This window comes from Aphelocoma coerulescens, chromosome 2 (assembly GCF_041296385.1).
Source record: "Aphelocoma coerulescens isolate FSJ_1873_10779 chromosome 2, UR_Acoe_1.0, whole genome shotgun sequence".
NCBI lineage: Eukaryota > Metazoa > Chordata > Aves > Passeriformes > Corvidae > Aphelocoma > Aphelocoma coerulescens.
This window is the reverse complement of record NC_091015.1, coordinates 81351648-81378703: the sequence shown is the minus strand read 5'-3', so window position 1 is coordinate 81378703 and position 27056 is coordinate 81351648. Positions and strand designations below refer to the sequence as shown.

The window sequence follows — 27056 nt, the reverse complement described above, 5'->3', positions numbered from 1 at the left end:
TTGCTCTAGGTAACACTGATTTCACAATGGGTTCCATCAGTGCAGCAAATGCAGAATTTTGTTTTGATGTATTCAAAGAGGTGAAATTTCACCATCCCAATGACAACATCTTTTATTGCCCCCTGAGCATGATTGCAGCCTTGGCCATGGTCTATCTGGGAGCAAGAAATAACACTGAGTATCAGATGGAGAAGGTAAGCTACATAAAGGGGTACAAACTCTCTTTGATCCCTTCTTTTCATTTGATCCCATACTTTTCCCTTACCACATTTCCCCATGAAGGGCAAGAACAGCCTTTGGTTTTCATTAAGAAAGAGCAGTTTTGGAGAATGGTTAAGGCAGGTCTCTTGCTTCAGCTGATATTATCTCACAGACCTGATTCCTTCCAGGTGGAAAGGACAACCTGAAACATACGAAAGATGAAATGTTCAGAAAACAAAAGTCAGAGTTATAAATACAATGCAGTAAGGCTGTAGCAGATTTATAGATTGAATGCCATTAACTGGTAAAGAAGGGATTTAAGCTGAAGATCACCGTCACAAATTTTCAGTGTGGCACCTGGTTTAAAGCTCACATGAAATTTCTCAGTTCATCTATGTGCTAATCAGACTTGGTTAGTGAAAACCTACAGTTTTAGCACAAACATCAGTGACTGTCAGTGGACTTCACATACCCAATTTCTACTTTCAATTGCAGGTTCTTCACTTTGACAAAATTGCAGGACTTGGAAGTATGCAGACCAAGGTACAGAAATCTAAGGTACATTGATTTCTCTATCACATTTTTTCCTGAGAATAGACTGTTTTAATTGTGCTTCTAGTAGGTTCAACACCTTCCCAAACCTTTGCTAATTCTCTTAATTTAAGAGATGTAAGTTAAAAAAAAGTACAACAAACTACCAAATCCCAAAGAAAAACAGCAACAAAACAAATGCCAAGCAAAAAACCAACAACAAAAACAAACAAAAACCCCAAAACACCACCAGAAAAAGCAGGCTGCACATACTGTAAGTGACAGGATGCTTTGGGCACCAGGATACACTTTTATGTAAATGAACTCTATTACCACAGGCCTAGGCCCTAGGGTATATCACCGTGTCCCCCAGCTATAGGGAGGAGGAGGAGAGAAGATCCAGCAGGCAGGAATTGTGCAGCAAGATTGATTTTTTTAATTATTTTACAAACTCTTTTATAGACTTTTTTTCTTCATAGTCTAATTGGACAAGGATCAGGCACCCCTTAGGGGTGATTGACTAAAATCCTAAAACATCCATTGTCAAAATATTTTTCTATTGTACTATAATGAAGACTTTTCAAGGTTGCAGGTGTTTGGTTGTTTACATTCCCTGCCACCTCTTCCGTGAGAGAGAAAAGTCTCTCACGGACTTAGAAAATAGCAAGAAAATCCTCGCTAGCAGCATTTTTGTATCTACGGAACTCCACACCTGCAAATGCTGGTGGGGTACTTGAAAGGGTCTCAGTACCTGAAGCCAGGGTACAGTAGGCAGACTTGCAGCTGAGACCCCAAAGTGGGACAGGAAGATGCTTCAGTAGAAAAGAGCCCAGAATCCTCAAAGGACGGAAAGTTACCACACTCTTACAAAGCTACAGGGACTTTTCCAGGCTCCAATTCCCACCTCTACCCCAAGAGAACCATGAGGGGTCCCAAGGTACTGGGATACCACCTGTATGCTTTTGCCCATCTGCTGCCTCTCTAAAGATAACAAAAGCCCTGGAGCCTGGTCTGTCCCCATTCACTTGGGATCCAAAACACAAGGAGGGACTTAAAAAAGATGAGACTTTTTTTTTGATAAAGGTAATATCTAAAGCTAGAGCATTTAAGGACTCATTAAGCATTTAGAAAGGAGCAGTTCAACACAATTATTCTCAAAAAATAAAGTCCCAGCTACTGTTTATCATTGTGCAATTTTCTTATGTGCTTTTAGCTTGTGTCACCTGGAATACCATTCTTGGGACTTGAGACAGGTGATCCATTTTTTCACTGTGTTTCAAGACACTTCCTGACTCCCTTGCCATCTAGCTCTCTTCTTCCATCTGCAGCTTCTGCAAAAAACTGCCATGGAGATGCAAGCAGCAGCTGGGAATTAGAGGCTGTGTACCTATGACAAGTCACCAGTTGCACTAATTAACACCTGCATTTTTCTTTTTTCCACCTCATTCCTGAGCTACGTGATTTCAGATTCATCAGTGAAGTTTTTTGCTTGTTGCCACTAGAATGAGTGGCATCATAGCCTGTGAATGAATTCTACATCATTAGTTGCTTATGCTGAACATCCCTCCCACGGAACTCTCAGACTGTATTACATGTTCATTTGCAAATGTTCAAACACTGTGTGTTTTCCCATGTTATTTGTACCTGATAAAAAATCCTCTTATAAAATAACCTAAGAGCTGTGCTTTTCTGTCTCCTTATCAACAACTCAGTGTGGCAAATCTGTGAATATCCACCTACTGTTTAAAGAAATCCTCTCTGATATTACTGCACCCAAAGCCAATTATTCACTCCACATTGCCAACAGACTTTATGCTGAAAAGACGAGTCAAATCCTACCGGTAAGTGATCTTTTGCTAAACCCTGTATAATTCTGTCATCCAGGAGGACTGGCCAGAGCAGGTGATCAGTTAATCCAATGGTCCCTACTGGTGTGGATTTACATGGCTTTTGCCTTTGCCATGGCCCTGGCAACAGTCTAAATGGAAAGCAATTTGAGGCAAAAATATGGCCCTATTAAAAAATGAATGGAGTAATAAGCAAAATTATTAGTAATGTAATTCCACATTCCCCACTTGCTCCCCCAATGCATTTCATTTTAGTTGGTTGTTTGTTTTTTTTCCAGAAAATAATTTGACTTTGGCATTTTCTTTGCTTGAAAACTCACCCCAAAAACAAATTTTGAAAGTGTCAAAATCTTTCTTTCACATTTCCAAAACAAAAGATACAAATATTCTAATCAAAGGAACTGCTTATCTTTAAAAATAAGGAAAAATGCTTTAAAAAAAGGAAGTGGACTTAAAGATAATAAGACAGTCTGAAATGAACCTGAAAACAGTGGGTTTGGATCAGGCTTTCTTCCTGAAAATACTTAAACTTCTGTAACATATGCTCTTAGCTGGTCACGTAGTAAAGATGTCAGTTCTGAAATTGTCATAAAACACAATAATTTTTCTGGCTCAGTTTTTGCAAATTCATTCAGGAAATAAGCAATGAGAATGCCTTAACCATGACATCACTATAAAAATCATATTAGCCATATTTTATTTCACTTTCATACTGTTTTTAAAAAATTAATAGTTTGGTGGCTACAATTGGTGTCTTTACAGATCTACTTAAAATGTGTGAAGAAACTGTACAAATCTGGTCTAGAAATGGTCAACTTCAAAACAGCATCTAATCAAGCCAGACAGCGCATTAATTCCTGGGTGAAAAATCAGACAAATGGTAAGTCAGACAAGACTATGAAATATACTTCCCTCTGACAACTGTATTTTAGCAATCTCTGAGAAGACTAAAGATTAGTGGAGAAATTTCGTCCTCCTGTCCCCATTAGTGGATATTCTCTGTGGAAAGGTATAACTCTATTGCACCTGTGTGGCAGTGACAGAGTGCTTTAAATCCATCTGGCAAGGGCAGAGGTGCCACAATATGCACACTTAATATGCACACTTAATATGCACACTTTATATGCACACTTTTTGTGTCTGGAGAGCTTAACTCGTGCAAGGTTAGTCCCAGCTTCTCTAGAATATTGGCATAATTTACAAGGATGTGCTGGAGGATAAGAAGTGGACTTCCAGGGGAGAAAGTAATGCACTCTAAGCTGATGGTGGGAAATAAATGTTTCAGAATCTTGTGTGTATTTATTGTGTTGAGGTGTGTGTGTGGGGGGGAACCTAGAGTGAATTGTGAGAAAGAAACACAGTGAGAAAGAGAAAATCTGTGTTGGTGCTTCCCTCTCCCTTTCCTTCTTATCTGTATAAATCTTTTTGTTTTCCAAGCACTGCTTAGAAATATTCCTGGGGATCTATAAAACTCTTGAACCTACCTGTCCTCTTGCAGAAATGTCTGGCCAGATGCCAGTCTTTCCATGTATTATTAAATCATCCTCATGAACCTTAATTCCATGTGCAGACTTTTGGAGAAGGAAAAATCAAGTGAAGGAGCAGTATACTGATTGACTTCTAAAATACAAGATTACTGCTATGAAACTTACCACTCTGTGTCCTGCTTCTCTCTTACAGGACAGATCCAGGATTTCCTTGAACCAAGCTCTGTTAATCTCCACACTGCGCTGGTCCTTGTGAATGCCATTTACTTCAAAGGGATATGGAAAACTGCATTTATGGAGGAAGACACTCGAGAAGTGCACTTCAATGTGACAGAGGTAGGAGGGCACAGACACACTTTCTGGCCAGCTGTGTATTTGTGGTATTTACAATTCTGTTGTCATCGGCTAGGTGATTTACCGGGGTCCCTCGCTGTCAGAGTTACAAAAGCTGTGTCTGACAGAGCACACCAGCAGATGAGACAAAAATGGAGTCACACCTCTTCTCCAAAGGCAGCGTGATTGAAGATTGAGTCCTGTCCTTTCACAGGCCTTGTACATTTGTCTGACCAAAGGAAAGAATTGCTCCCACATCACATCATCTCACATTTCTGATTTTGCAGCAAGAGAGCAGACCCGTGCAAGTGATGTGTCAGAACGGCACCTTCAAAGTGGCAAGAGTGGCTGAAGAGAAAATTAAGATCCTGGAGCTTCCATATGCCAGTGGAGAGCTGAGCCTGTTGGTGCTGCTGCCTGATGACATCTCTGGCCTGGAGCAGGTATGGCCCTGGCAGGGCAAGCAGAAGATTTATGACTTCAGTGGAGCTTGGCTGCTGTCAGACCTTTTCCTGACCATTGCCATCCCAGCTGCCCACACCATGGCTGTGCTGGGCAGGCAGAGGAGCACAAAATCTGCCCAGGTGCTTCCAGGTGCTCAGGCAGAGCCTCTTAGGAGAGTCCTGAACTCAGTTTTATAAGATGAAGGTAAAGCAGAGTAGGGCTGCTGCAGCCCTGCAGAAGAGGATGGGTATATGGGCAGTGTTACAAAACTATCTATCTGTACTCAAGTAAGTGAAAAGTTAATGCAGTCTACATTATATGAACAATTACTCTTATTTCAGCAATTTTTTTAAATTATAGAGTTTTTAAATATGTAGAAGAGTTTGCATTTGTTAGTTACTATAAACTGTAGGTAAATTTTCATGTCCTTTTTTTGCAATCTCTTTTGCAAGCTGACTAATTTACTAGGCTGTGAAACTGTTGGGTTGTACCTCATGAGACACAAGATTAGTTGGACAAAAGGGGATGTATCAAGTTGGTAAAGAACTGAATAAAAGGACAGTGACAGGCAGTACTAGAGAGGCAATTAATAAACTGCAAGAAGGATGCCAATAGGAAGCGCTTCAGGAACCATTCTGGTGGGGGTTTTACTTTTATCATAGCCTTGATAGAAATGAATGGTATGAAGAAGTTGGATTTGCATCCCAGGCATTTAATTCCCTGCTTCTCTTTGCAGCTTGAGAACAAAATCAGCTTTGAAAAACTTACAGAGTGGACCAGTTCCAAGGTGATGGAAAAGAAGAGAGTGAAAGTGTATCTCCCACGCATGAAGATTGGGGAAAAATATAACCTCACATCTGTCTTAACGTCCTTGGGTATGACCGACCTGTTCAGCCCCTCGGCCAATCTCTCTGGCATCTCTTCAGCAGAGAGCCTCAGGATATCTGAGGCCATCCATGAGGCATACCTGGAAGTCACTGAAGAGGGCACTGAGGAGGCTGGGTCAGCAGATGACACAGAAGACATCCAACACTCTTCTGAGTTTGAAGAGTTTAGGGCTGACCACCCATTCCTTTTCTTGATCAAACACAATCCAAGCAACATGATCCTCTTCTTTGGTAGATATTGTTATCCCTAAAGCGGAAAGGGCTGGAAATAATGCTTGCCTACCCCTAAGAAACAGACCCCCTTTAGTATTGTAGTATAATCTCATCTCCTCACTATTTTCTCCAAGTGGAAGTGCTACTCTAAGTCATGACCTTTCCTGAAGCTTCCATAGCAAAGACACACCTGGAGGTGAGGAAAAAGCAGTGTGTTTGCTCCTTTCCCTTCTCAGACTGGTTCAGTGTTGATTGAGCTCAGCAAAGACTGAGCCCACAGAGAATAGAGGCACTCACAAGCCAGGAAGGGGTCAAATGAATGGGTTTCACTTGAAGAACTAGTTGCAGACATGCCTCCAAGTCTTTGGTATTCCATTACATGGAAAGCCATGGGTTATGCTCAACCCACTCCCTGGTTCTATCCTGCTGACAAACCCATGTTGCTCCTGAAACACCGGCTTTGAGATCCCCAGTCTGGAGGAGATGCTTGTGGACAAGATTCTGCTATGCAGGGTGCCCACATAAATTTATTTTTTTAAATTAACTTTTGAGAAATGGTGCACATATCCACTATCACCAGAGCTGTCCTCTCACCTTACTGGATTTCTTTCCAAAGTCATGGAGAGTTTCCCTTCTACTGCAGAATGTGCAAGGACATCTAACTTTGTCTAGGTGCAGTTGTGCCTTGTCCCAGAGTATAGATTCAAAACCTGAAACACGGATATCTGGATGATCCAGATGATCCAAGACTCAGAACTGCCAGGCAAAAGAGTTGTCTGAATTCTTGTTTAAAACATTGGAAGTCTAAATTTGAGAGCATTTTGATTTCTGTGAAAAAGCCTGTAAATGGTGTTAAAGAATTTGATCTCCATGTGAGTTTTGTGAAGAAACACAACTTTTAAAATAATTCCTGTCACTGTTGATCTTGCTTAGCAAGTAAATTTCAATTTGTTCCTGGAAAGCTCTCAGATGTTAAAAACTCAAATACATTATTATTCCATGAATGTAGCTGGGCTTCTCTATTCCCATGATAGTCAAGAATACATCTCCTGTTTTCAAGAAATACATGAGAATCCTAATATTCTCTTTTTTTCCTCTGTGTCCACTAGCATCTCCAAATATGGATCTTTGGCACAATATTATGACCTGTTTTCATTCTAATCACATATTACTTATTTTGATGCATATAATTGATTTTTTTCTTAAAATAATAAAAGAAAGTTACAAATGCTTGTCATGAAATTATGTGAATTTTCCTAATTTTCTGGATGAGAAATGCTTAAAAATATTATTACATTGGTAACTGTTGTGAGCAAAATGGGATTTAGTACCAAATCCTCCTGTTTTTAGAATGAATAAAGTATGTAGATATGAAGTTTCCTACACATTTATGAAATAAATGAATGCACATATCTAGAGTTTGATTCCTCTCTGTAGTACAGATTACCAAGAAATAGCCCAATGGAATATTAACTTGTTCTTACATTTTTTTTCAATACAGTTCCAGTGGGCATTAAAGATGAACTGACGATTAGTCAGATAAATATTTCAAGCAAAAATTATTCCAGCAACTCTGCCATTTAAGATGATGAAATCATCTGAAAAATCATATGGCTCCAAGGGCTTAAGAAAGAATAAGTAGATGGACAACTCTTAGGCCAAGCATTTCCCCACTGAGTTTTGAGAGTTCTGTTGTTAATATCAGCTATTCCAATTATAAGGGACAGGGAAACCCTGGATATATGTATAAACTGGGGAACAAGACACTACAGAGAAGCCCCACAGGAAGGGACCTGGAGGTCCTGGTTGATGACAAGCTGAACATGAATCAGCAGTGCCGTGGCAGCCAGGAGGGGCAGCCGTGTCCTGAGGGGCATCAGGCACAGCATCGCCAGCCAGGCAAGGGAGGGGATTGTCCCACTCTGCTCTGCACTGGGGTGGCCTCTCCTCGAGTGCTGGGGGCAGTTTTGGGTCCCACAATATAAAAAAGACAATAGCCTATTGGGGAGCATCCAGAGGAGGGCTGTGAGGATGCTAAAGGGAAGAAATACAAGGAGCAGCTGAGATCTTGGTTTGTTCAGCCTGGAGAAGAAGAGATTGAGGGGAGATCTCATTGCAGTCTACGGCTTCCTCACATGGGGAAGCAAAGGACCAGGAACTCATCTCCTCTCTGGTGGCTAGTAACAGGACCTGAGGGAATATCAGGAATTTGTATCAGGGTAGGCTTAGGCTAGATGCTAGGCAAAGGTTCTTCACAGAGAGCGTGTTTGGGCACTGGAACAGGCTTTCCAGGGAAGTGGTCATAGCACCAGCCTGACAGAGTTCAAGAAGTGTTTGGACAATGATTTCGGGTACATGGTGTGATTCGGGGCTGTCATGTGCAGGACCAGAAGTTGGACTCCAATGATCCTGTTGGATCCCTTCCAACTCAGGACATTCCATGATTCTATGATTCTATTTCCATATTAATATATAGTGTGGCATGATAAAAGCAGATCTGTAGAGGAAAGAGGCTGGTGTTACTTGTCTGACATCCACATTATTTGAATATCATCAGGATGTTTGTGACACAGATGCATTTGTTTTTCAGTGGTAAAGACAGCTATTTCACCAAGTACTCTCTAATTCTTTTTCTTTAGGAATTAAAGCAGTGGTCTAAACTGTTCCAAGAGATGCAAAATTTCAACATCTCAAGGCTTGCCATAAGCAGTTTAATCACTTTCTGCATCTCTTGTAGCCAGAGGCAGTTGATCCATTCTGTTAAATTTAAAAGCCTGTACACTTAAACAATAAGAAGACTTCAAAATGGTTATATTTGCAAACTTTCCTTCCTATAATTATTAAACTGGAAAGTGCTTAAAGTACAAAGATATGCCTTGGTGAGCAGTGTCATTTCCTGAACAACAGCAATGGTCAAAATGAAGGAATGGGAAAAAAGCAAAGGGGCCATGAGACTCAGAGGCAAGTACAAAGCTTCCCCTTTCCCAAAAGAAAAGACAGGAGGCAGGAAAAAATGAAAATTCAGAAATACTCTATGAAACCTGTAACTTGCTTTAATACTTGCTTTTAATAATATTGAAATGCTCCACAATTTTTGCATGAAAAAAGGAAAAAATAAATAAGCCTTGAAAACCTCCTTGTTGCTACTGGCATTTTTGTCACAGTCTTCCAATGGGTTTTCTGAAGAACTGAAACCCTTTTTCTCTTACAGACTGCTGAGCAGTACCAGAAATAAGGCTTAGCAGGTAACAAGACAAAATCTGAAAACTTCTGCATCTCGTGGTACAAATTTCACCCCTCCAGAAAGCACAAAGAGATAATCCAAGGGTCTGCCACTGTGCGGCAACGTTTCTCTTCATACAGCATGGAAACAGTAGCCTCCTGTGAAATGTGCCATACACTCCCATTCCAAGTGCCTCATCCACACCACAGTGCTTTCTTTGCACATTAATGTGCAATAACCCTGCTCTCTCCATCTCCCTTGAGACCTTCCTCTGGATATAACATACAAGCACAGAACAGCTGAGATTGGAAGCAACCTCTGCTGATTTTCTATTCCAAGCTACCCCTTTGAATCAATGCACAGCAGCTACAGAAGATTGCTTGGGACTATATCCTTCTGTGTTTTGAGTATTTTCAAGGATGGAGACTCCACAGCCTTTTTAGGCAACCTGGATTTACCTCCCTATCCATAAGAAAATGTATTTTCTTATGTTTAAATGTAATTTCTTCTATTTCAGGTTGTGTCCCTTCCCTCTCGCCTGTTCGCAGGAGAAAGTCTAGCTCCATCTTCTTTTTACCCTCCCATAAAGAAGGTTATGCACATGGATAAGATCCCCCTGCACTTTCTCCTCTCCACAGTAACAAGTGCCATGTCTGAGCTTCTCCTCTCATGACAGATACCTTAATCCCTTCATCCTCTTTGTGGTTCTTCTCTGGCCCTGCTCCCGTACATCCGCATCTCTTTAGTACTGGGAAGCCCAGAGCTAGACAGCACTCCACCTGTGGTCCTACCAGTGTTCAGCAGAGAGGCAGGAAAACCTCCCTTTACCGGCTGGCAATGCTTTTCTACGGCATCCCCTTGTGCTCTTGACTTTCTTTGCTACAAGGACACATTGCTGACTCACGGTCAACTCGGTGTCTGCCAGGACTCCCAGTTCTTTTTTGCAAAGCCAACATGATGGCATGGACCCTTGTGCAGTGACATTTCTCCTTTTCTGCAGCAGTCTTTCCCTGCAGGAGACATGTCAGGAATAATGTCAAGAATCTCAGTAAGCTACTATTCAGAGGAGAGGAAGGTTTTGTGGAAGGATGTCTGTGTTGAAACAAACCAAGAGATTTATCCTATTGATCCTATTTTGTGCAAAAGAAAAATGCTATTTTTCCCAGGATCATGTGCTGAGATAAAGGACATGCTGGGCAGACTTCCAGTGAGTGATGGGAGGTAAAATAACAGGCATGGTGACATGGGCAATGTTAGTCACAGGCTGCCACAAGCAGGCTTCTCTGTGGGGAGGGATGCTGGTAACCAAGCTCCCACGCAGCACAGCCAGTTAAGTGTTGTGCCAGTGCCAGTGGCCACCCGTCCTGCCCTGTGTGTATGCTGGGTGGAAGGAACCGGTTACCCTGCTGCCCCCTTAGGAGCCAGTGAGTAAGGCCATCCACAGCCTCACCCTGGCTGCTGGCTGATTCCATGGACTTGAGGGATGAATAAGGGACTTCACATGAGCTGTGGTGACTGATAAAGCGACAGCTGTGTGTGCTGGTCCAGAACCTGTATAGCTGCAGACCCTGGTTGTTGTGTGCACTGCTAAGCAGATGCAGTAAGGGTGATCCACTTGTGATCAAATCCCTCACAGGATCCTTCTGAAGATGCCTTCACTGGAGAAATTTACTCTGCCAACACTGAGGTATGCACAGCCCTGTCACAGCCTGTGAGTGACCAAGGCAGCACTGCAAGCAAAGATGCCCAACACTTCAGGATGGCATGGGGCTGCCAATGAAAGACATCAGGTGGGCTAAGAGCTCCTGTCTGAAGGAGCTTGCACAAGACCACTAAATTTTCTTCAGACGGGGGGAAGAACATGGTCCTACAGGACAGCTGAGAGAGGAACCATCATTGATAGCTACAGCACCAAGGTCTGCAATGGCAGCTAACTGAACAATCACTGGCACTCACTCTGAGCAAGACAAACATGAAACAATCAACATGCTCCTTCCCACTGACAAAAGAACAGCAGCATGGATGCGAACAAAATCTTGAGCTCTGCATGGGATGTTGTGATTGGATGAGAAGCTTTGGTCTGTGAGCTGACCTGGACTTCACATCCTTTTGTAAAGGTTCAAGTGTCCAAGAGTCTGTTGGTTTAGGGACAGCATCACAATGAAATGCCTGGCAGAGGAAAGGGCAGCAGAACCTTAGCTGACCTCTTTCTTGGGACAAGCATTGTCAAACGAGGGTATGTGGATAAACACATCCTTTTGTGTTTGTGCTGCATTACACAGCTGTGCTGGACAGGGCATTCCATTATTTTTTATCCAAGGAAGCATTTCAACTGCAGGAAGGTTTGCTTAACCTCACTAGACTCCATGACAGGTCTAAAGTGACCCAGTTGTCTAGGCACCACCTCTTATATTCTTACAATTCTGTGCCGATAACTGATCATAATCAAGATTTTTACTTGTGGAATGATTTCGTTGCTTCTGCAACTTGCTTTACATTAATCATTCATTTGACCAATAAAAAAATAAAAATGCTAACAAAACGGGTAACCTGGGTTGTGCATTGACATGCTTCTTGAGCAGTGGACTGCCTCTTCTCTCCTGTAAAACCAAAACATTTCTTTCATTAATGAATATATTCAACTCAGAAGTATTTTACTAACAATATTAATGCTGTGAGTTGGCTGTGACAAAACAACTGTACCAACTCATGGGACATCTTTGTAGCTACCAATTTACAGGCTGTCTATGATGATAGAAATGTGATTCAGGTAGATGGTGCACAAGTGCTAAGGTGGCTCACATATGGTGAGTTGAAGCACACCACCAGACAGTTTGGTTGTCAAGGGAAAAGATTCAAGGCACATTTGAATGTGACAAGTGGCAGGGTAAAACATACTGGCTTCTCTTTTGCCTTCAGAACTGTCAAGTACACTGCAATGGACCATGGCCATGAGTGTAGAAGCCTGTTTGAACAGAAACAAGGCAGTCTTCAGATGGAAAGGCAGAAGGAGCAGCAGCTGCAGGAGCAGATTGCAGTTTAGGGAGCACTCCAGCTGTGTGGTTAAAGGTTCACCATACACCGGCACACGCACCCATTTGACCTGTTGTCCTCCAGCAAGGTGGGACCCTTCTCAGCTAAATGGGATTCACAACAGTGGTGACCAGTTTACACACTGCTCCTGTGAGAGAATAGCTCATTCTCTTTGCAGTGATTCTCTCTGCAGTGATGAGCCACCCAAGCAGGTCAAAGTCTCAAGATCTTTCCTCAAAAGCACTGTTCCAGCATAATAAAAGTTGTGTCAGACTGGCCTGGACCACACACTGTGCCATGTGAAGTACCAGTGTGATTTAAGTGCCCCAGTCCAGACCGAGCTCTTCACAGTTCCTATTGCATGAGCAACTTCAGCTGAATGGGACTGTGAAGGACTGTATTAGGGAGAAAAATAGGGATGATTCAGAGGCTTTCCTCTTGCACAGGCAACTAAAAGGGTTAAAAAGTCCACCCCTACTCTCCTGAGGCATAATTTGTTCTAGACAATTTCAGAGCTGTTTTGTGTATTGACTTTGGATTTCTGTTTTTAAATTATATGGCATTTAAGAGGTCAAAGCAGTTTCTTTTATTGTCTGTCCATTCTTTTATTTCAAATGAATTATGCAACTGGTTTCTGCTTGCTATTGTATATTATGACGGTCTTGCAGACCATGAATGTTTCTTCAGCTGGTTTGTTCAGCTGATGTGCCATGAAGTTGCCTGTGGAAGAATGTAAGAATGGTAAGAATGGTCTTGTAAGAATGGTCTCTGTATGTACAAAAGGCACATTTTGAACCTAGCATGTGGTGCTGTGACCTGTGGAAAAGAACAGCACACCTTAAACTACACTTCAAAATTAAAGTGGCAACTTCAAATCCTTTCCTGGTAGCATCTGACTGGGATCTAAATATCCTGATGCCTGAATTAAAAATGGTCTTTTTTATTTTCTCAACCTCTCTTCCCCCAACACATTTTTATTTAGCTCTGTAATTCTTCTCTATATAGATGCTCTGAAATTACTTTTGAAATTAATTTGTATTCTCAAAATATGCTCACTGAGGGTTTTGTTCCACTGATGTACTGCACAGACTGTGACTATGTCTGAAAGACATAGATTGCTCTGTAGATTACTCTGGAATGAAAAACTGCTTTGTGAAACACTGTGTCTGAGGTCTCTTACAAAGCAGCAAAGGATACCAGGCAAATACATAGAATTTCTTGCAGAAAAATTGACTTCAATTTTATTAAATTTGGCAACAAAGATTGAAAGGATACGCTCTTTCATACGTTCCTTGGTAGCAAATTTTCTCCATTTCTTAGGAAGAGCTATGGATTCTGGTGGGAAGAAAGACAATGGGACTACTGGTAGTCCAGCCAACAATGGGAGAAAAGTTGCAATAAATACAGTCCAGCATATGCTGATCTCACCAAAATTTGTGAGTTCACAGAATGATGGCTCTGAGATGGACCTGGCCTGTCACTACTCAAGACAGAAGAGCATTAAGGAAAATAGCACAAAATTCCTTACAGATATTCTGCAACACTGAATTCCTCACCATTTTTCAAAATTTCGTTTTCACAAGTTATGTTACAATATTTGCTGTCATAACCAAATGGTACTTACTATTCAAGTTCCAATGAATAGATTTTATCATTATTTTTGCTTCAGTCATTTCAATGTGCTCTTGTCTTTTCTGCAAGGTTTCATGTGCTGTGATGAATAAATCTTCCTTTTAGGAAATTTTAGGTTAAAAACCTTTCATTCAGGCTTTTTTTTTTTGTTTCAAAGAATGGACTCTTTCCAAGTAAAAGTGCATGTCTGACATTGGGCTCCATCCATCACTTTATTGGGTAAACACAGGACAAGCAGCACGGGGCGTGTCACAAAATAACACAAGATATATTTCAAGGGGTTCGTCAAGTCTGCCCCAAGTACAGCTGAGAAGCTGTCCTATACCTTCCCAGGTGAATCTGATAAGGTAAGAATTTATTTCAATTATGATTTAAGTTCTAATCTGCAAGGTAAAAAACAATTATCTTTTACATTACTTGAAATTGTATTGATGTAACCTCATGTTTGTGGCCTTCAATATCAGTTGAAGAAACTAATTATCAAAGGAACCCTTCTACAGAAACCTTACCTCTACAAGGTAGAGGCCTTGTCAAGTCTCTAAGGGGGGGAATGATGCCTTATGTTTTAACGTTTTATATTTTTCAAATCCTGTACTGCCTAGTGTGTAACTCTGAAGTTTCTTGTGGCCTGTTAGCTGCTGTTCTCTCACGCTAGTTAGACATAACAAGCCACTCTAGGTTTGCTCTCCAAGGACACCCAGATTATCCTAGGCCCAAAATGTGTAAACTAACATCTGAAGAGGAGGACAAACTTCAGGTAGCTACATCATTAACTGAAGTTTTAACTGGAGAATTAACCCTGATATGCAAATGAACCAAACCTATAAAAGTGTGACGAACTCGTGACTCAGGGTCCATCTTGGCAGTAGCCTCTGGACTCTCCAGGGTGTACCTTTGAAGGTCCTTCAAATAAATACCTACCTTTATTCCCTTATTCTTGTCTAGTCTCTGTTTTTAGGTGGCCACTTCAGGCATCATACCTTTGCATGTGTCTTCTGTATTATTTTACTATTTCACAGTCTGCCATGCATAAAGTCAAAGTATTTGTCTTTATGAACTATAGTTTTGTTTACTAACTCTTCCACACTAAACAGCTGGTGATAAGTTACAACAGACTTTCTTCCTTCTTCCTCTATCGCTTTAATTTTTCATTTAGTATTGAAAGACAAAATTGAATTTGTTTAAATTCCAGGGGTTATGTAAGATATTCTCTGAATGAAATCAAGGAGTGCAGAATGTTCAAATGACTTCATCATTCTACAGCTCTGTGTTATCTTTAATAGTTACGTCTTCAAAAATAAACAACAACAAAAAAACTCCCAAGCATTTGCTTCATGAATCTGTTTCTTCACCAAGAACATAAATGGAGCTTAAAGCCTAAAGTATAGTAGTAAGCAGAATAGGTTAATAATAAAAAATCTACCTCATATTACCTATATAAGCAGTTCAATTTAGAGAGAGAATGAGCATCCATTCTATCAGGGGAACAGTTAGATGCATTGTTGTTCAAATTATCCCACATTAAGAGATGATTGTCACATTAATATGTCGATTCCATAGGTACTTTGATACATATGACAGAGTACCCTGGATTTTGTTCCCAAACAGCTGCAGAGGGAAACAAATTGCTTGAAGATCCTCAAGACCTTAAATTATCAGTGGTATAAACACTATACTGTTTCATTAGACTTTGAAGTACTGTATTTTATAGCATGTGTTTTCTTTCACCAGCCTAAGCACAGATGGCAGATGTCCAGCACTTTGATTGCTCATGAATCCAAAAGCATGTCCGCCTTTTAAATCCACACCACTGGATTCTGTTTGCTGAAAATACTCTGTGCACTAAGTTTAGGGTCCATGTGCACTGACTTTTTTGCATTACAATTCACCTATTTCATCACAGTAAGTCAGACTCTTTCTTTTTCCTTCAGACACCAGGGATTTCACGATGGGCTCCATCAGTGCAGCAAATGCAGAATTTTGTTTTGATGTATTTAAAGAGGTGAAATTTCACCGCAGCAATGACAATGTGCTCTTTTCCTCCCTGAGCATGCTTTCAACCCTGGCCCTGGTGTATATGGGAGCAAGGGGTAAGACTCAATCCCAGATGGAGAAGGTAAGTTATTTACGTGGGTGTAAAGTGACCTCTATCTCTGCTACTTGTAAAATCCCTGAAAAATATTATCCACTGATGAGGTTCTCACCTGTTTTAATGCACAAGAACTAAGCCAAAGTCACAAAATGGAGAACTGAATCCAGAGTTATATATAGAAAATAATAATAAAAAATATGTATCTTTTCAATATAACAGGCAGTTGACTTAAACATAAAAAAAAAATCTCAGGGACCATAGCAAAATAGATTACCAGTCAGGCAATTTTATTTTATGATTTTTCAATTCTGACAGGTTCCAAATAATGTAAGCAGCTTTTCTTTTTTTAATATATAAAGATGACAAATCCCAGAAACACAGGAAGACAGAGTATTTTTACTAATACATAAAATGTAAATCAATTTCTAGACATTCACTAGAAAAAGTCATCTAAGCAAAGTGTGGTATTTAGAGTTTCCAAGCAGATCCCACAGGGCATAGACCAGTTGCAAGCTCACCTGTATCTATTTCCTCAGTTAGCATAATTTTTTTTCCTGAGCCAACAGTTTTATCTCAAGCAATGTATGTAAATCTTGAATTCACATTATTTTTGGTCATGCTTCTCATTTCTACCACTGGTATTGTCTCTTGCAGGTTCTTCACTTTGATAATGTTACAGGAGATGGAGACATTACTGACTCCCAGGTAGAGAAATAATTTAATCTTCCTTTCTGTCTTATTTTCTCCTCAGAGCAAAAGTAGAACTGTTCTGCCTCTCCTTCTGGCAGTTTCAGACCCTGACAAAAACTATGGTAATGACTTCAAACCGAGAGGATCTGTGGAGAGAGGGAAGGAGGGTGTAATTCACCTGTTTTTTAACAAACAGGAAAACAGCAGGTTGCTTTTTTTTTTTTTCAGCAGAATAAGTAATGGCATGGGGAGAATGCTTTGGGCACCAGGGTGCCTTTCCAGGCAAGTGCTGCTGGGGGATGGACTGTGAGCAGGGCTCAGCACCCTGAGCCAGGGTACAGCAGTTTGATTTTCAGCTGGGCAGGGAGATGCTGAGCAGAGAAGAGTCCAGAAGTCTCAGTGACAGGAACACAACTGTGTCTTATAAAAAGCACATTTCAGGGGGCTTGTCTTGACAAGGATGAACGTGCCAGTTCAATGCACCACCACAGCACCAGCTGTCCCAAAGGTGACAGTGTGTGGAGGAAGACTGCCCTGTAGCATCACTCTTACCTGAAAGGAACAATACTTTGGGATCTTATTTCCTTATGCAATCTGTCTTCTTTTTCCATGTCATCGCCTCAGTGTGGCACTGCTGAGTACATCCACAAATCATTCAAGGATCTTCTCTCAGACATCAGGAGGCAAAATGCTACTTACTCACTCAGGATTGCTGACAGGCTCTATATTGACAAAACATACCCTATTCTTCAGGTGAGTTATATTGTGAACTGACTTCCATGAGATTTCCTGTGAATCCCCTATGATTCTGCCCTGGAGATGCACCACCAACAGTAGCCCACTCTGTTGGTGAAGAGGTGGTTGTGGGCCATGAGGAGAACTGGTACAGAATGAGTTTGGACCTTTCTGTGGCTGTTAAGTGAAGGCAAAAGGTATAATGGCATAAAATATGCCTATGTTACAAGTCACGGGGAGTAATCAAGATTGCTGTTAATTTACTAGAAAAATGGCTTTTAATGAAAAATGTAACTTTTAAGGGAAATTTAATACATTTTATTACTTTAAACAATGAAGACCACAATTGTCAAATTTGGATTTTTTCAAAGCCAAATATGAAATCTTCCCAGTGAAAGGAAGCTTTGCTTTTGAAATCTAAGAATGTGAGAACACAGTATTCAAAATAAAGAGAGGACACGAAGAGAAGGAGACAAACATTGTCTGTCCTTAGAAACGTGTTAAACTGAAACTGTTCTAGTAAAACAAAGAAAATATATCAAAATTTTAACTTAGAACCCTGTGTCATCAAAAAGTGCCAGACCTATATATATGAAACAGTCTTTCTTGTACAGCTTTAAGATTCAGTTATGGGAAGATAGCTGTGACTGACATCTTCAGTGTCTGACATGTTCAAACCCAGGACGTCGCTGTTCTTTAAACCATTCTGCTTTATTTCATAATCTTGTGTTACACATCCATATAATTCCAAGTTCTCATCAGTCTGACAACCGTAACCCTTCTTCTTATAGGAATACATAAAGTGTGCAAAGAAATTCTACAAAGCAGAGCTGGAAGAAGTTGACTTCAAAACAGCTGCAGAGGAAGAAAGACAGCTCATTAATTCCTGGGTGGAAAGAGAGACAAATGGTAAGGACTAAAAAATGGGTGGCAGGTATTTTCCCTCACCTACCATAAACTATATCCTTATCTCCCTCTCCTCATAATCTCTAGAAAAGGTGGATCAAGCAAGAGCAGGTTGCTTGTGGCTATGAAAACAAAACTCCACAAAGCAGGAACCCCCACCCTCACCCCCACATTACAGATATTTGTGCACACCAGAGGAGCTGTATCTTACCCCTCTCTGCCCTGTCTCTTTCTTAAAGGACGGATCCAAGACTTCCTTGTGTCAGACTCTGTTGGTCCAGATACTGCACTGGTCTTTGTGAATGCCATTTACTTCAAAGGGATATGGAAAACTGCATTTAAAGAAGAACACACTCGGGAAGAGCCTTTCAATGTGACAGAGGTAGGAGGGCACAGACACACTTCTGGCCAGGGCAGCTGTTGGGTCACACAGGCAGCAGTCTGGGTGTTACAAATACATGTCACAGGTTGGGTGATTAGGTGAGTCCCTCATTGTCAGTGCCTGGGCCTAAAGCCAAGTAGTGTTCACAAGATCTGTGTCTGACCAGGCTTCCAGGGCACACAAGTAGGCAAGAGAGGAAAACAGAGACACAGCTCTTCTCCAAAGGCAGCGTGATTGAAGATTGAGTCCTGTCCTTTCACAGGCCTTGTACATTTGTCTGACCAAAGGAAAGAATTGCTCCCACATCACATCATCTCACATTTCTGATTTTGCAGCAAGAGAGCAGACCTGTGCAAGTGATGTGTCAGAACGGCACCTTCAAAGTGGCAAGAGTGGCTGAAGAGAAAATTAAGATCCTGGAGCTTCCATATGCCAGTGGAGAGCTGAGCCTGTTGGTGCTGCTGCCTGATGACATCTCTGGCCTGGAGCAGGTATGGCCCTGGCAGGGCAAGCAGAAGATTTATGACTTCAGTGGAGCTTGGCTGCTGTCAGACCTTTTGCTGACCATTGCCATCCCAGCTGCCCACACCATGGCTGTGCTGGGCAGGCAGAGGAGCACAAAATCTGCCCAGGTGCTTCCAGGTGCTCAGGCAGAGCCTCTTAGGAGAGTCCTGAACTCAGTTTTATAAGATGAAGGTAAAGCAGAGTAGGGCTGCTGCAGCCCTGCAGAAGAGGATGGCTATATGCACCAGTATCCATCAGGTATTAGAAACAAACAAGGTAGCAAGATTTTTACCACTCTGAGCGATTTCAAATGTTTACTAAAGAAAAAAAAAATTATCCTAGGGGAAATAAAAAAGGAAAGTGATGAAGAAAGCATTCCAAGACCTGACTAAAAGGAAAATGAGAAAAGTAACATTAGAAAGGAATAAAGTTGAGGATAGGGATCAATAAAATATCTTCCAAGAGAAAAAGTTCTAGGGCCCATATTTTTTGATGTTTTCAAAACTGTATTTTTACAAAAAAATATTTGATCTGATGAAGAAATTTCCAGAAGAAAAAGGTTTGAGGAACTTCCTCAAGACAGTCAAGGTAACGGTCTGAAGTCAGTAGGAAGCATACAGGATAAACAATGCATTTAAGAATATGTATCAGTTCTATTATGGACACAAAGTAAATGGAAAACACCTGTAACGGGTGGTAAACACAGCTTTTAAAGCCATAGAAGTTTTGTCTCAGACATTTCGTTCCCTACCTCTCTTTGCAGCTTGAGAACAAAATCAGTTACGAAAGACTCATGGAGTGGACCAGTTCCAAGGTGATGGAAAAGAAGAGAGTGAAAGTGTATCTCCCACGCATGAAGATTGAAGAGAAATATAACCTCACATCTGTCTTAACGTCTTTGGGTATGACCGACCTGTTCAGCCCCTCGGCCAATCTCTCTGGCATCTCTTCAGCAGAGAGCCTGAGGATATCTGAGGCCATCCATGAGGCATACCTGGAAGTCACTGAAGAGGGCACTGAGGCAGGTGGCTCAGAGGTTGTGACTGGAGACATCCAACATTCCTCTGAGTTTGAGGAGTTTAGGGCTGACCACCCATTCCTTTTCTTGATCAAACACAATCCAAGTGACATGATCCTCTTCTTTGGTAGATATTGTTCTCCGTAAAGAGAAAAGGGCTGGAAATAATGCTTATGTTCCCCTCAGAAACAGACCCCCTTTACTCTAGTATTGTAGTATAATCCTATCTCTTCACTGTCTCTAAGTAGAAAGCCTTAAATATCTAGGGAGATATTCCTGAAGAAGTATGTGACTTTTCAGATCTTTGGGTGCAGATATTTCTGCTTACACAAGTTGTACTCAGGATTTATATCCAGGAATAAATGAGAATTTCAAGAAGCAGCTTAGAAGTATCTTCCATTGTGATTGAATAACTTAAGATTCAGGACCAGGGTTTTGATTTTTGTCAGAAATTCTGACACTGATATTGAGAGTCTGGTTTTTCTATAGGAGTTCTCTGAAATAAACACAGCTTGCAGAATAATCCTGCTCGTTTGTTGAACTTGTTGTGCAACCATCCTTGAATTGATGCCTGGACAACTTGAAGATGAAATTCTTAATTTCAGCAAATCATTCTTCTTTGAGTAATGCATTTGTGCTTCTTTGTGCTGCACATACTGTAAGGCTAAGGTCTCTTGTTCTGAGGGGGCATACAGAAAGTTTACCATTTTTTCTTAAATCATCATCTCCAAACACAACACCTTCCTGACTGATACAATTTCCCATCTTCATTCCCATGACATGTCACTGATTTTGTGAATGTCAATTGTCAGTCCTTCTATTTATTCTAATAAAAGCATTGCAAACTAAACATGTCTCTACCTGTTCTGGGTTACTGCACCACACAATCAAAATACATGATATAATGGGTCATGATTATTGACAGAAGGGGTTTAGACTAGGATTTAGATCCTATTTTCAAAACCAGAACGTACCCATATATGAAGTCATTAAAGAACTTAGGTTTTTTTTTTTCTAAAATTCTGAGTTTAAGCAAGGTAAGCCCTACAGCTCCTATTTTTACCTTATCTCCATATGACATACCAAATAACTCAGTTTTTTAAAATATGATATTGTATTTCCAAACAGTTTTAAAAGATTTCCTCTTATTGCCCTCAGTAAATATATTGAGGTGATGCCTAAGAGATACAACTCCAAGAATGTGAGAAAAGTCTTTTTCTTAAAAGGTGGACGGCTTCAGCTGTCTAATACCCACAAGAAACGTGCTAGGAGATCTTTGTTACTTCCTTTTGATAACATAATCCCCTAGAGATATTATTTGCTATTTCACAGTCTTTAGTGGGTAGGTTCTTCAGGTTGCAGTTTATCCAATGGAAAGATCTATCAGTGTGATTCACTGACTTAAGCAGTCTTCCTTCTACTGGCATATGTGTGCAGAACTGTACATCACAGTACTTAAAAAGTGTTTAAAAAAGGGAGATACTTGGCATTATTTGGAGCTGTCTCAAACATTTTCAAAGCAAGTATTAAATATTACTTGAAATGATGATGCTGACTACAGGGAAATACATTTTCTTGGCTGCTATGAGGCCTATGGGAGAACTGCAAATACTGGTCTTCCCAAGAGAGTTACAAGGGATCAGGTATGGTTAACACAAGTATTCAAGCAAAAAAGTATTTATATATATATATACAATTTCAAGGTTTACTGTGCATATCATGTTCTGCTTCCCTTATAGTCTAAAACAGTAAACAGAGTTTTGCTACAACTAAAACAAAAAAGAAAAAGGCAGGATTGATAAAATACTGTTCTAAGAGGCAGAAGGTGAAAGTCTATAAACAATTATAAATCTGTTATTAAAGTGAAACAAGCATATCTGTCACTTTGCACTTTCTAGGTACAATGAAAATAAAATTATTATTTATTATATGATATAACATGAATATAAAAATAGCTGTTCTCTTGTTTAATTGTTCCTTTGTTTGATGATTATTTTAAAGAAAAGAAATTTAGAAAATCAATGGTAATGAAATAAAAGTGAATGAAATGGTATTTGGTTTCCTAAAACTACACATGAGAGAGGCCCATCGAGCATCCTCACTGTGAAACAGAACTATTTGGCTCATTTTACATGGGGCCGTTAGGTGTCACTAGGGATACAAAATTATGTCTCAAGTCTTCTGACAGACAGATATCTGTTGAAAACTAGGTTTGGGAGCTTAATGTAAATTTCAATTTTGTTCTTAATTTTGGGTAAGAAGATGATTATGATCAATATATTGAAAATGTAGACCAATGGCACCGTGCCTGGAACCCAGTAATTTTTGAAGAAAAAGACAGAAATATTATTTGGTGAAAGATTAGAGGCATTTTAAGATGTCTCTGTCCTGGATGAAAAAATACCTCAGTCAAGCAATGGAGTAGGGATAGAGCTATTTGGTTTATGAGAGAGAAAACATCCTCCAAAGAGGCTAAAATGAGAGGTAAAAGTGCAGATTCAGCAAGGCTGAAAAAGATCCCTGTATCAATGGCTGAGCCCAGTACTGTGCTTGTGCATTGCTGGTCTGGGCCAGCAGGACCTGCTGCAAAGGCACTGCCAGGGTTTGTGTGGCTGCTGCAGCTCCCATGGGAAGCGATTCTGGAAAGAGCAGCATGGAGGGTGTTACAAAAGGATGAAGGAAGAGCAGCTTTGTGGAGAGCAAACACTGCCTGCTGTTTCCCAGCTCTGAAGTCCAGCAAGAGTTTAATATGAATCCCAGATCCCACAAAGCTCCCACAAAGTCTAGGTATTGTCCTATAGTTCTTTTTATTCCCTGGCAGCATCACTGAAGTTGGTATGTCAATAAACTGCCATCTGTCCGTTTGCTATACTCCATTTTCTCGATGTGCCATGTTGTTCTGGATTTACTGTACTGCCAGGGGTCTGTGGAGCAAAAACAGATACATGCACAGGACAGCATTTGAAATGCTGCGTGAACTAAGTGTGCCTTTCTTTCTCATGTCATTTGGGAAAGGGTTGGAGAAGACTTATCTTCCCTGCCCTTTGGGGAATATAATTTTCTGAGACCATTCCACATCCCTCTGCATATATGACTTGTGAGAGAGGCTTACCTCCTCGTAAGCAAACCAAATCCACGGCTGAAGGCACAAGATTTAGCAGGCATTATGCTGTAACCACAGTCACTAGAGGAAGTACAGAGAACCTCCTGGACTCCATGGCAAAGCTGTCCTGGGTTCCCAAATGGTATTTGAGAAAGCACAGCATGCTGAATCAAACTGAAAGCTACATGTCTGCTAGAAAGGCTTTGACACAGAGCAGGGCTTTCTGTTTCTTGTGGCTAGTGAGCTAAGATTTAGCAATATGGAAAAGGGACAGCAGAGAGGGGATTGTCAAAGAGCAGCAAGGGTGGGGCTGCTTGGCAAGGAAAGAGGATCCAGGCCAGGAGGTGACAAAAAAATCAGAAAGGCAGGGGCTTCCCCCATAAGATATTAAATGCTGCAGTTCCCTATACTACTGCTACAGTCCAGTGATTCCCAAACAAGCCTGTGGTGATGAGGCAGGTCAAATATCAAGCCTACAGGTTAAATCCATAAATCAGGGTCTGTAGCATTCCTGACCAGAACGTTATTGTACATCGAGGAGTTAGTGACCACATAAAAAGGGATCGGATCAGGCTGATCAGTGTGTGCAGTTTTGTGCTAAGTTATGCTGCACATACTTCTCGGTGTCCAGGCAGAAGTGCAGCACTATACAGTGCTGAACATATCATGTGGCTGTGGGCTAAACTTCACCTGCTAATCATAATGGAAAACCTCACAGATGATGCTACCGGCGTATCCTTGTCTTTATCTTGAAGTGAAGCAGCATTTTTCTGTATAAGTGTACTTTCATTCATCAGTAGAAATGATAAACAGAACCTACCTATAAAAGTGTAAAGATCACAACACCAGTGAACCTCTGCATGCATGGGATATGCACAGTGTGCTGCTCCCTGAATAAAGATCCATCCAATGCTGCACCGCTTGGGGATCTGACCACTGGAAGGGACATGAATTTGTCTATGCTATCTCCTTTTCCCCTCTCATGTCATTTCCAATAAAATACAGTTTAATAATTTCCTTTCTAGTAAGTTTTTTCTAATAATTTCTAGTGTCCAAAATGAACACTTGGAATGGGGAATTACAGGGTCCATCTCAGTGAGGTTCATGGCCAGGCACAGGCATGCAACCTAGCAAGGACAAGAGACTCACAATCAAGAGACTCAGTTTAAATTCTTCTCTTGAATGAGGAGGATGTAGACCCCCATGGAGGACAGATTTGACACAAACAGTGCTCTAATTCAAGGCTTGGCAGTGGCTTCAGATGTGCCTGAGCCTATGTAGTCCAAACTGTAGGGTAGGGATGAACGTTCTCCAGAGCAAAAGTTTCTGAAGTCCTGAGTATTACAGAGGCAACGACAGAGGTTGGCTATTTGGTATATCTTCTAACACAGGAACTTAATGGTATTAAAAGAGGTTAGTAGAAAGCAGTTAAAAGAACATCAACACATAGAGGTAGCTGACAAGATGTAGCTGACAACAAAGAGCTGAATGATGGAACTCATGATCAAAGAATGCTGGAGATGATAAAATTTTACATGATTTTATAGGGAGACTGAACAAAACCAGGGAAGAGAAATCCATTGAGAGGAAATAAATATACAGAAAATACTACCAGCTATATGAGTTCCAGGACTGACAACAGCCAGTGTTAGGACCCTGAGAGCACAACCAGCTTTGGCAGATTTCCCCAACACCCTCTGCAAATGGGTCTGGAGCCTGTATTGGGCACTGGCACCATTTGAGAGAGGAGGACATGAACTGTCCTTGGCCAGTTGCAGCAGACCCTGTAATGAATGACAAAAACTCATTTTATGCCAAATCTCCAGTCGGAGCATACAGCACCTCTGCTTGAGTGTAATTAAGGAAGAGTGGACTGAGAAATGGGACAGATGTGTTTGGAGAAACAAAAGAGAGAAGACATGGGGATATTATTAAGAAGGGGATGTTACTACGAGCACAGCTGAAGGCACACTCTTGGGACTCATCTCTGGGGCACTGCAGCCACAGGCAGCTCAGGCTGGGGCAGTGACACGCCAGAGGGACTGCAGCCTGCTGGTCACTTACGCTAAAGCAAGGACATCCCTGTGGAACTACAGCCCCTGAAGAAGACTAAAGAACAGGATAAAAGTGAGCAGCAACAACTGCCAGATATACACAGTCATACACCAACCCCAACCTCTTCCATTATCTCCTGCTTCAATCAGAGGGACTGGGGAGCACTGAGTGTAACAAGGAAGCTGAAACTAGTAAGCATAGCTTGTTACATTGGTTTTGTCAATACTCAAATCAACAACAAAAATTTTATGTTAATCAGCAAGAAATTAGGTGAAACTCCCCAAGTCAAGGCTGTTGCCCACAACAGAAGCCTGTTTCAGCCTAGACATAGCACTGAAGTACACTGTTAAGTTCCTGTCTCCAGTTCTCCTTCCTGACAGACCTCAGACCCAAGTCTCAACTCCAGGCCCATCTCTTTTGCTCATAAGTGTATGACAGAGCTCTGAGTGCACTTATGAATTTTTAATAGTCCTGCTCAGCCATACCTGGAGCCTCTCCCACACCTGTGACCCCAGGAGCTCTAAGCTATGTGCTGGACTTTCAGTTCCCCTCTGTATTACATCAGGGGTGTGTGAGTCTGCAGTTCAAACACAGCTGTGCCCATTCCTGGCCAAGGACTCCTAGAGTGACCTTGGCCCTGCCCTGTGATCACTGGACCCAGACCTACCTCTCCTGTGTGAATTGGCTTTGTGGTCGATGTTTTCTTTGCACCCGCCTTGTAGCCATGACGTTGCCTTATGATCTGGAGTGCCCGTGATCTCTGGGCCTGCTCTGCTCAGCTGCTGAGCTCCGGCTGGTGAGGCTCCTGCACTGCCAGCTGTGGCATCCCCCTTGACTCCTGGTTTGTTCCTCCTTGGGAAAAGCAGGCCCTTGCCACTCCCTGACCATGCGCTCAGTCCTCCCTGAGCCCTCTGCCAAGCACTGAGGAGCCTGGGTCTCCAGTCACACAGGGCCTTGTCCTCACAAACCTTCCTGATCTCCACAAGGCACTCACTCATTACCCAGAGCCAGGCTCCGAGTGAACCCCCTTCCACCCAGCCAGACCATCCTTCCTGGCTTTCTCCTGACAGCCTCTGGGGCCTGTTGGGGTGGCCTGACCACCTCACTCAGTTGCCTACCTCTTGTGCTGTGTCCATTTCCTATCCACTGTCCCTGCCTCTATGTCCCCTGAAACAGCTCACTAACAGCCCTCAGCCAGTGCGTCCCTCTAAAGTGAGTCCTTGCCGAGTGCAGGTCTCCCTAAGGAGCAAGAGCACACCATCCTCAGAGGGGAGGCTGCTGGTCTGAGCCCTGAAGGCACTAGAAGCCCTCAGTGGCCCTGATCTTCCATGGGACCTGTCCCACCTGCCCAAAGCCCAGGACCTCATATCAACCCCCAAGGGGCCATCAGCCCCTGCCCCAGTGGCACCACATCAGGGGCTGTTCTTCTGTTCCTGCCTGGCCATGAGACTTCTTGAGACCAACTTGTGCACTGATTTCCTGGCTTGAACTTGAGCCTACTCTGTCACCATTGACCTGCCTGGTAGTCACTGGATCTGATTGCAGCCCTCACTTGTGGAGAGACTTCCAAGCTTGGTTTTGGACATGCCCTGTCACTATATTGCCTCATGTTCTGAAGGCTCGGTTGGACCTGTCACCCTTTCAGGGTCTGTCCTTTTCTCTTGCTCAGGTGCTTGCTGGGACCTGCTCAGTGAGCCTCCCATTCCACAGGGAGCAAACTCTCATTGCTCCCTAACCCTA

The 27056-nt window shown here is 41.8% G+C and overlaps 2 protein-coding genes across 2 annotated transcripts; both read left to right on the top strand.

The window, feature by feature from the left end:
- Positions 1–26: 26 nt before the first annotated feature.
- On the top strand, positions 27–5981 carry LOC138106908 (ovalbumin-related protein X-like). Its single transcript, XM_069008265.1, has 7 exons — positions 27–194; positions 697–744; positions 2445–2573; positions 3342–3459; positions 4260–4402; positions 4687–4842; positions 5580–5981. The coding sequence occupies exons 1-7, from the start codon at positions 27–29 to the stop codon at positions 5979–5981; spliced, it is 1164 nt and encodes a 387-aa protein (XP_068864366.1).
- A 9798-nt stretch (positions 5982–15779) lies between these two features.
- Positions 15780–20305, top strand: LOC138106907 (ovalbumin-related protein Y-like). The gene is made up of 7 exons (XM_069008264.1): positions 15780–15947; positions 16578–16628; positions 17238–17366; positions 18140–18257; positions 18494–18636; positions 18972–19127; positions 19904–20305. Exons 1-7 carry the CDS (start codon positions 15780–15782, stop codon positions 20303–20305), a joined length of 1167 nt encoding a protein of 388 aa, XP_068864365.1.
- The last annotated feature ends 6751 nt before the right edge of the window (positions 20306–27056 follow it).

Coding starts and splice junctions, on each gene's coding strand:
- LOC138106908 (XM_069008265.1), top strand. CDS start 27: ATGGGTTCCATCAGTGCAGCAAATGCAGAATTTTGTTTTGATGTATTC. Junction 195..696: donor CTGAGTATCAGATGGAGAAG/GTAAGCTACATA, acceptor TTTCAATTGCAG/GTTCTTCACTTTGACAAAAT. Junction 3,460..4,259: donor GGTGAAAAATCAGACAAATG/GTAAGTCAGACA, acceptor TCTCTCTTACAG/GACAGATCCAGGATTTCCTT.
- LOC138106907 (XM_069008264.1), top strand. CDS start 15,780: ATGGGCTCCATCAGTGCAGCAAATGCAGAATTTTGTTTTGATGTATTT. Junction 16,629..17,237: donor GAGACATTACTGACTCCCAG/GTAGAGAAATAA, acceptor TCATCGCCTCAG/TGTGGCACTGCTGAGTACAT. Junction 18,258..18,493: donor GGTGGAAAGAGAGACAAATG/GTAAGGACTAAA, acceptor TCTTTCTTAAAG/GACGGATCCAAGACTTCCTT.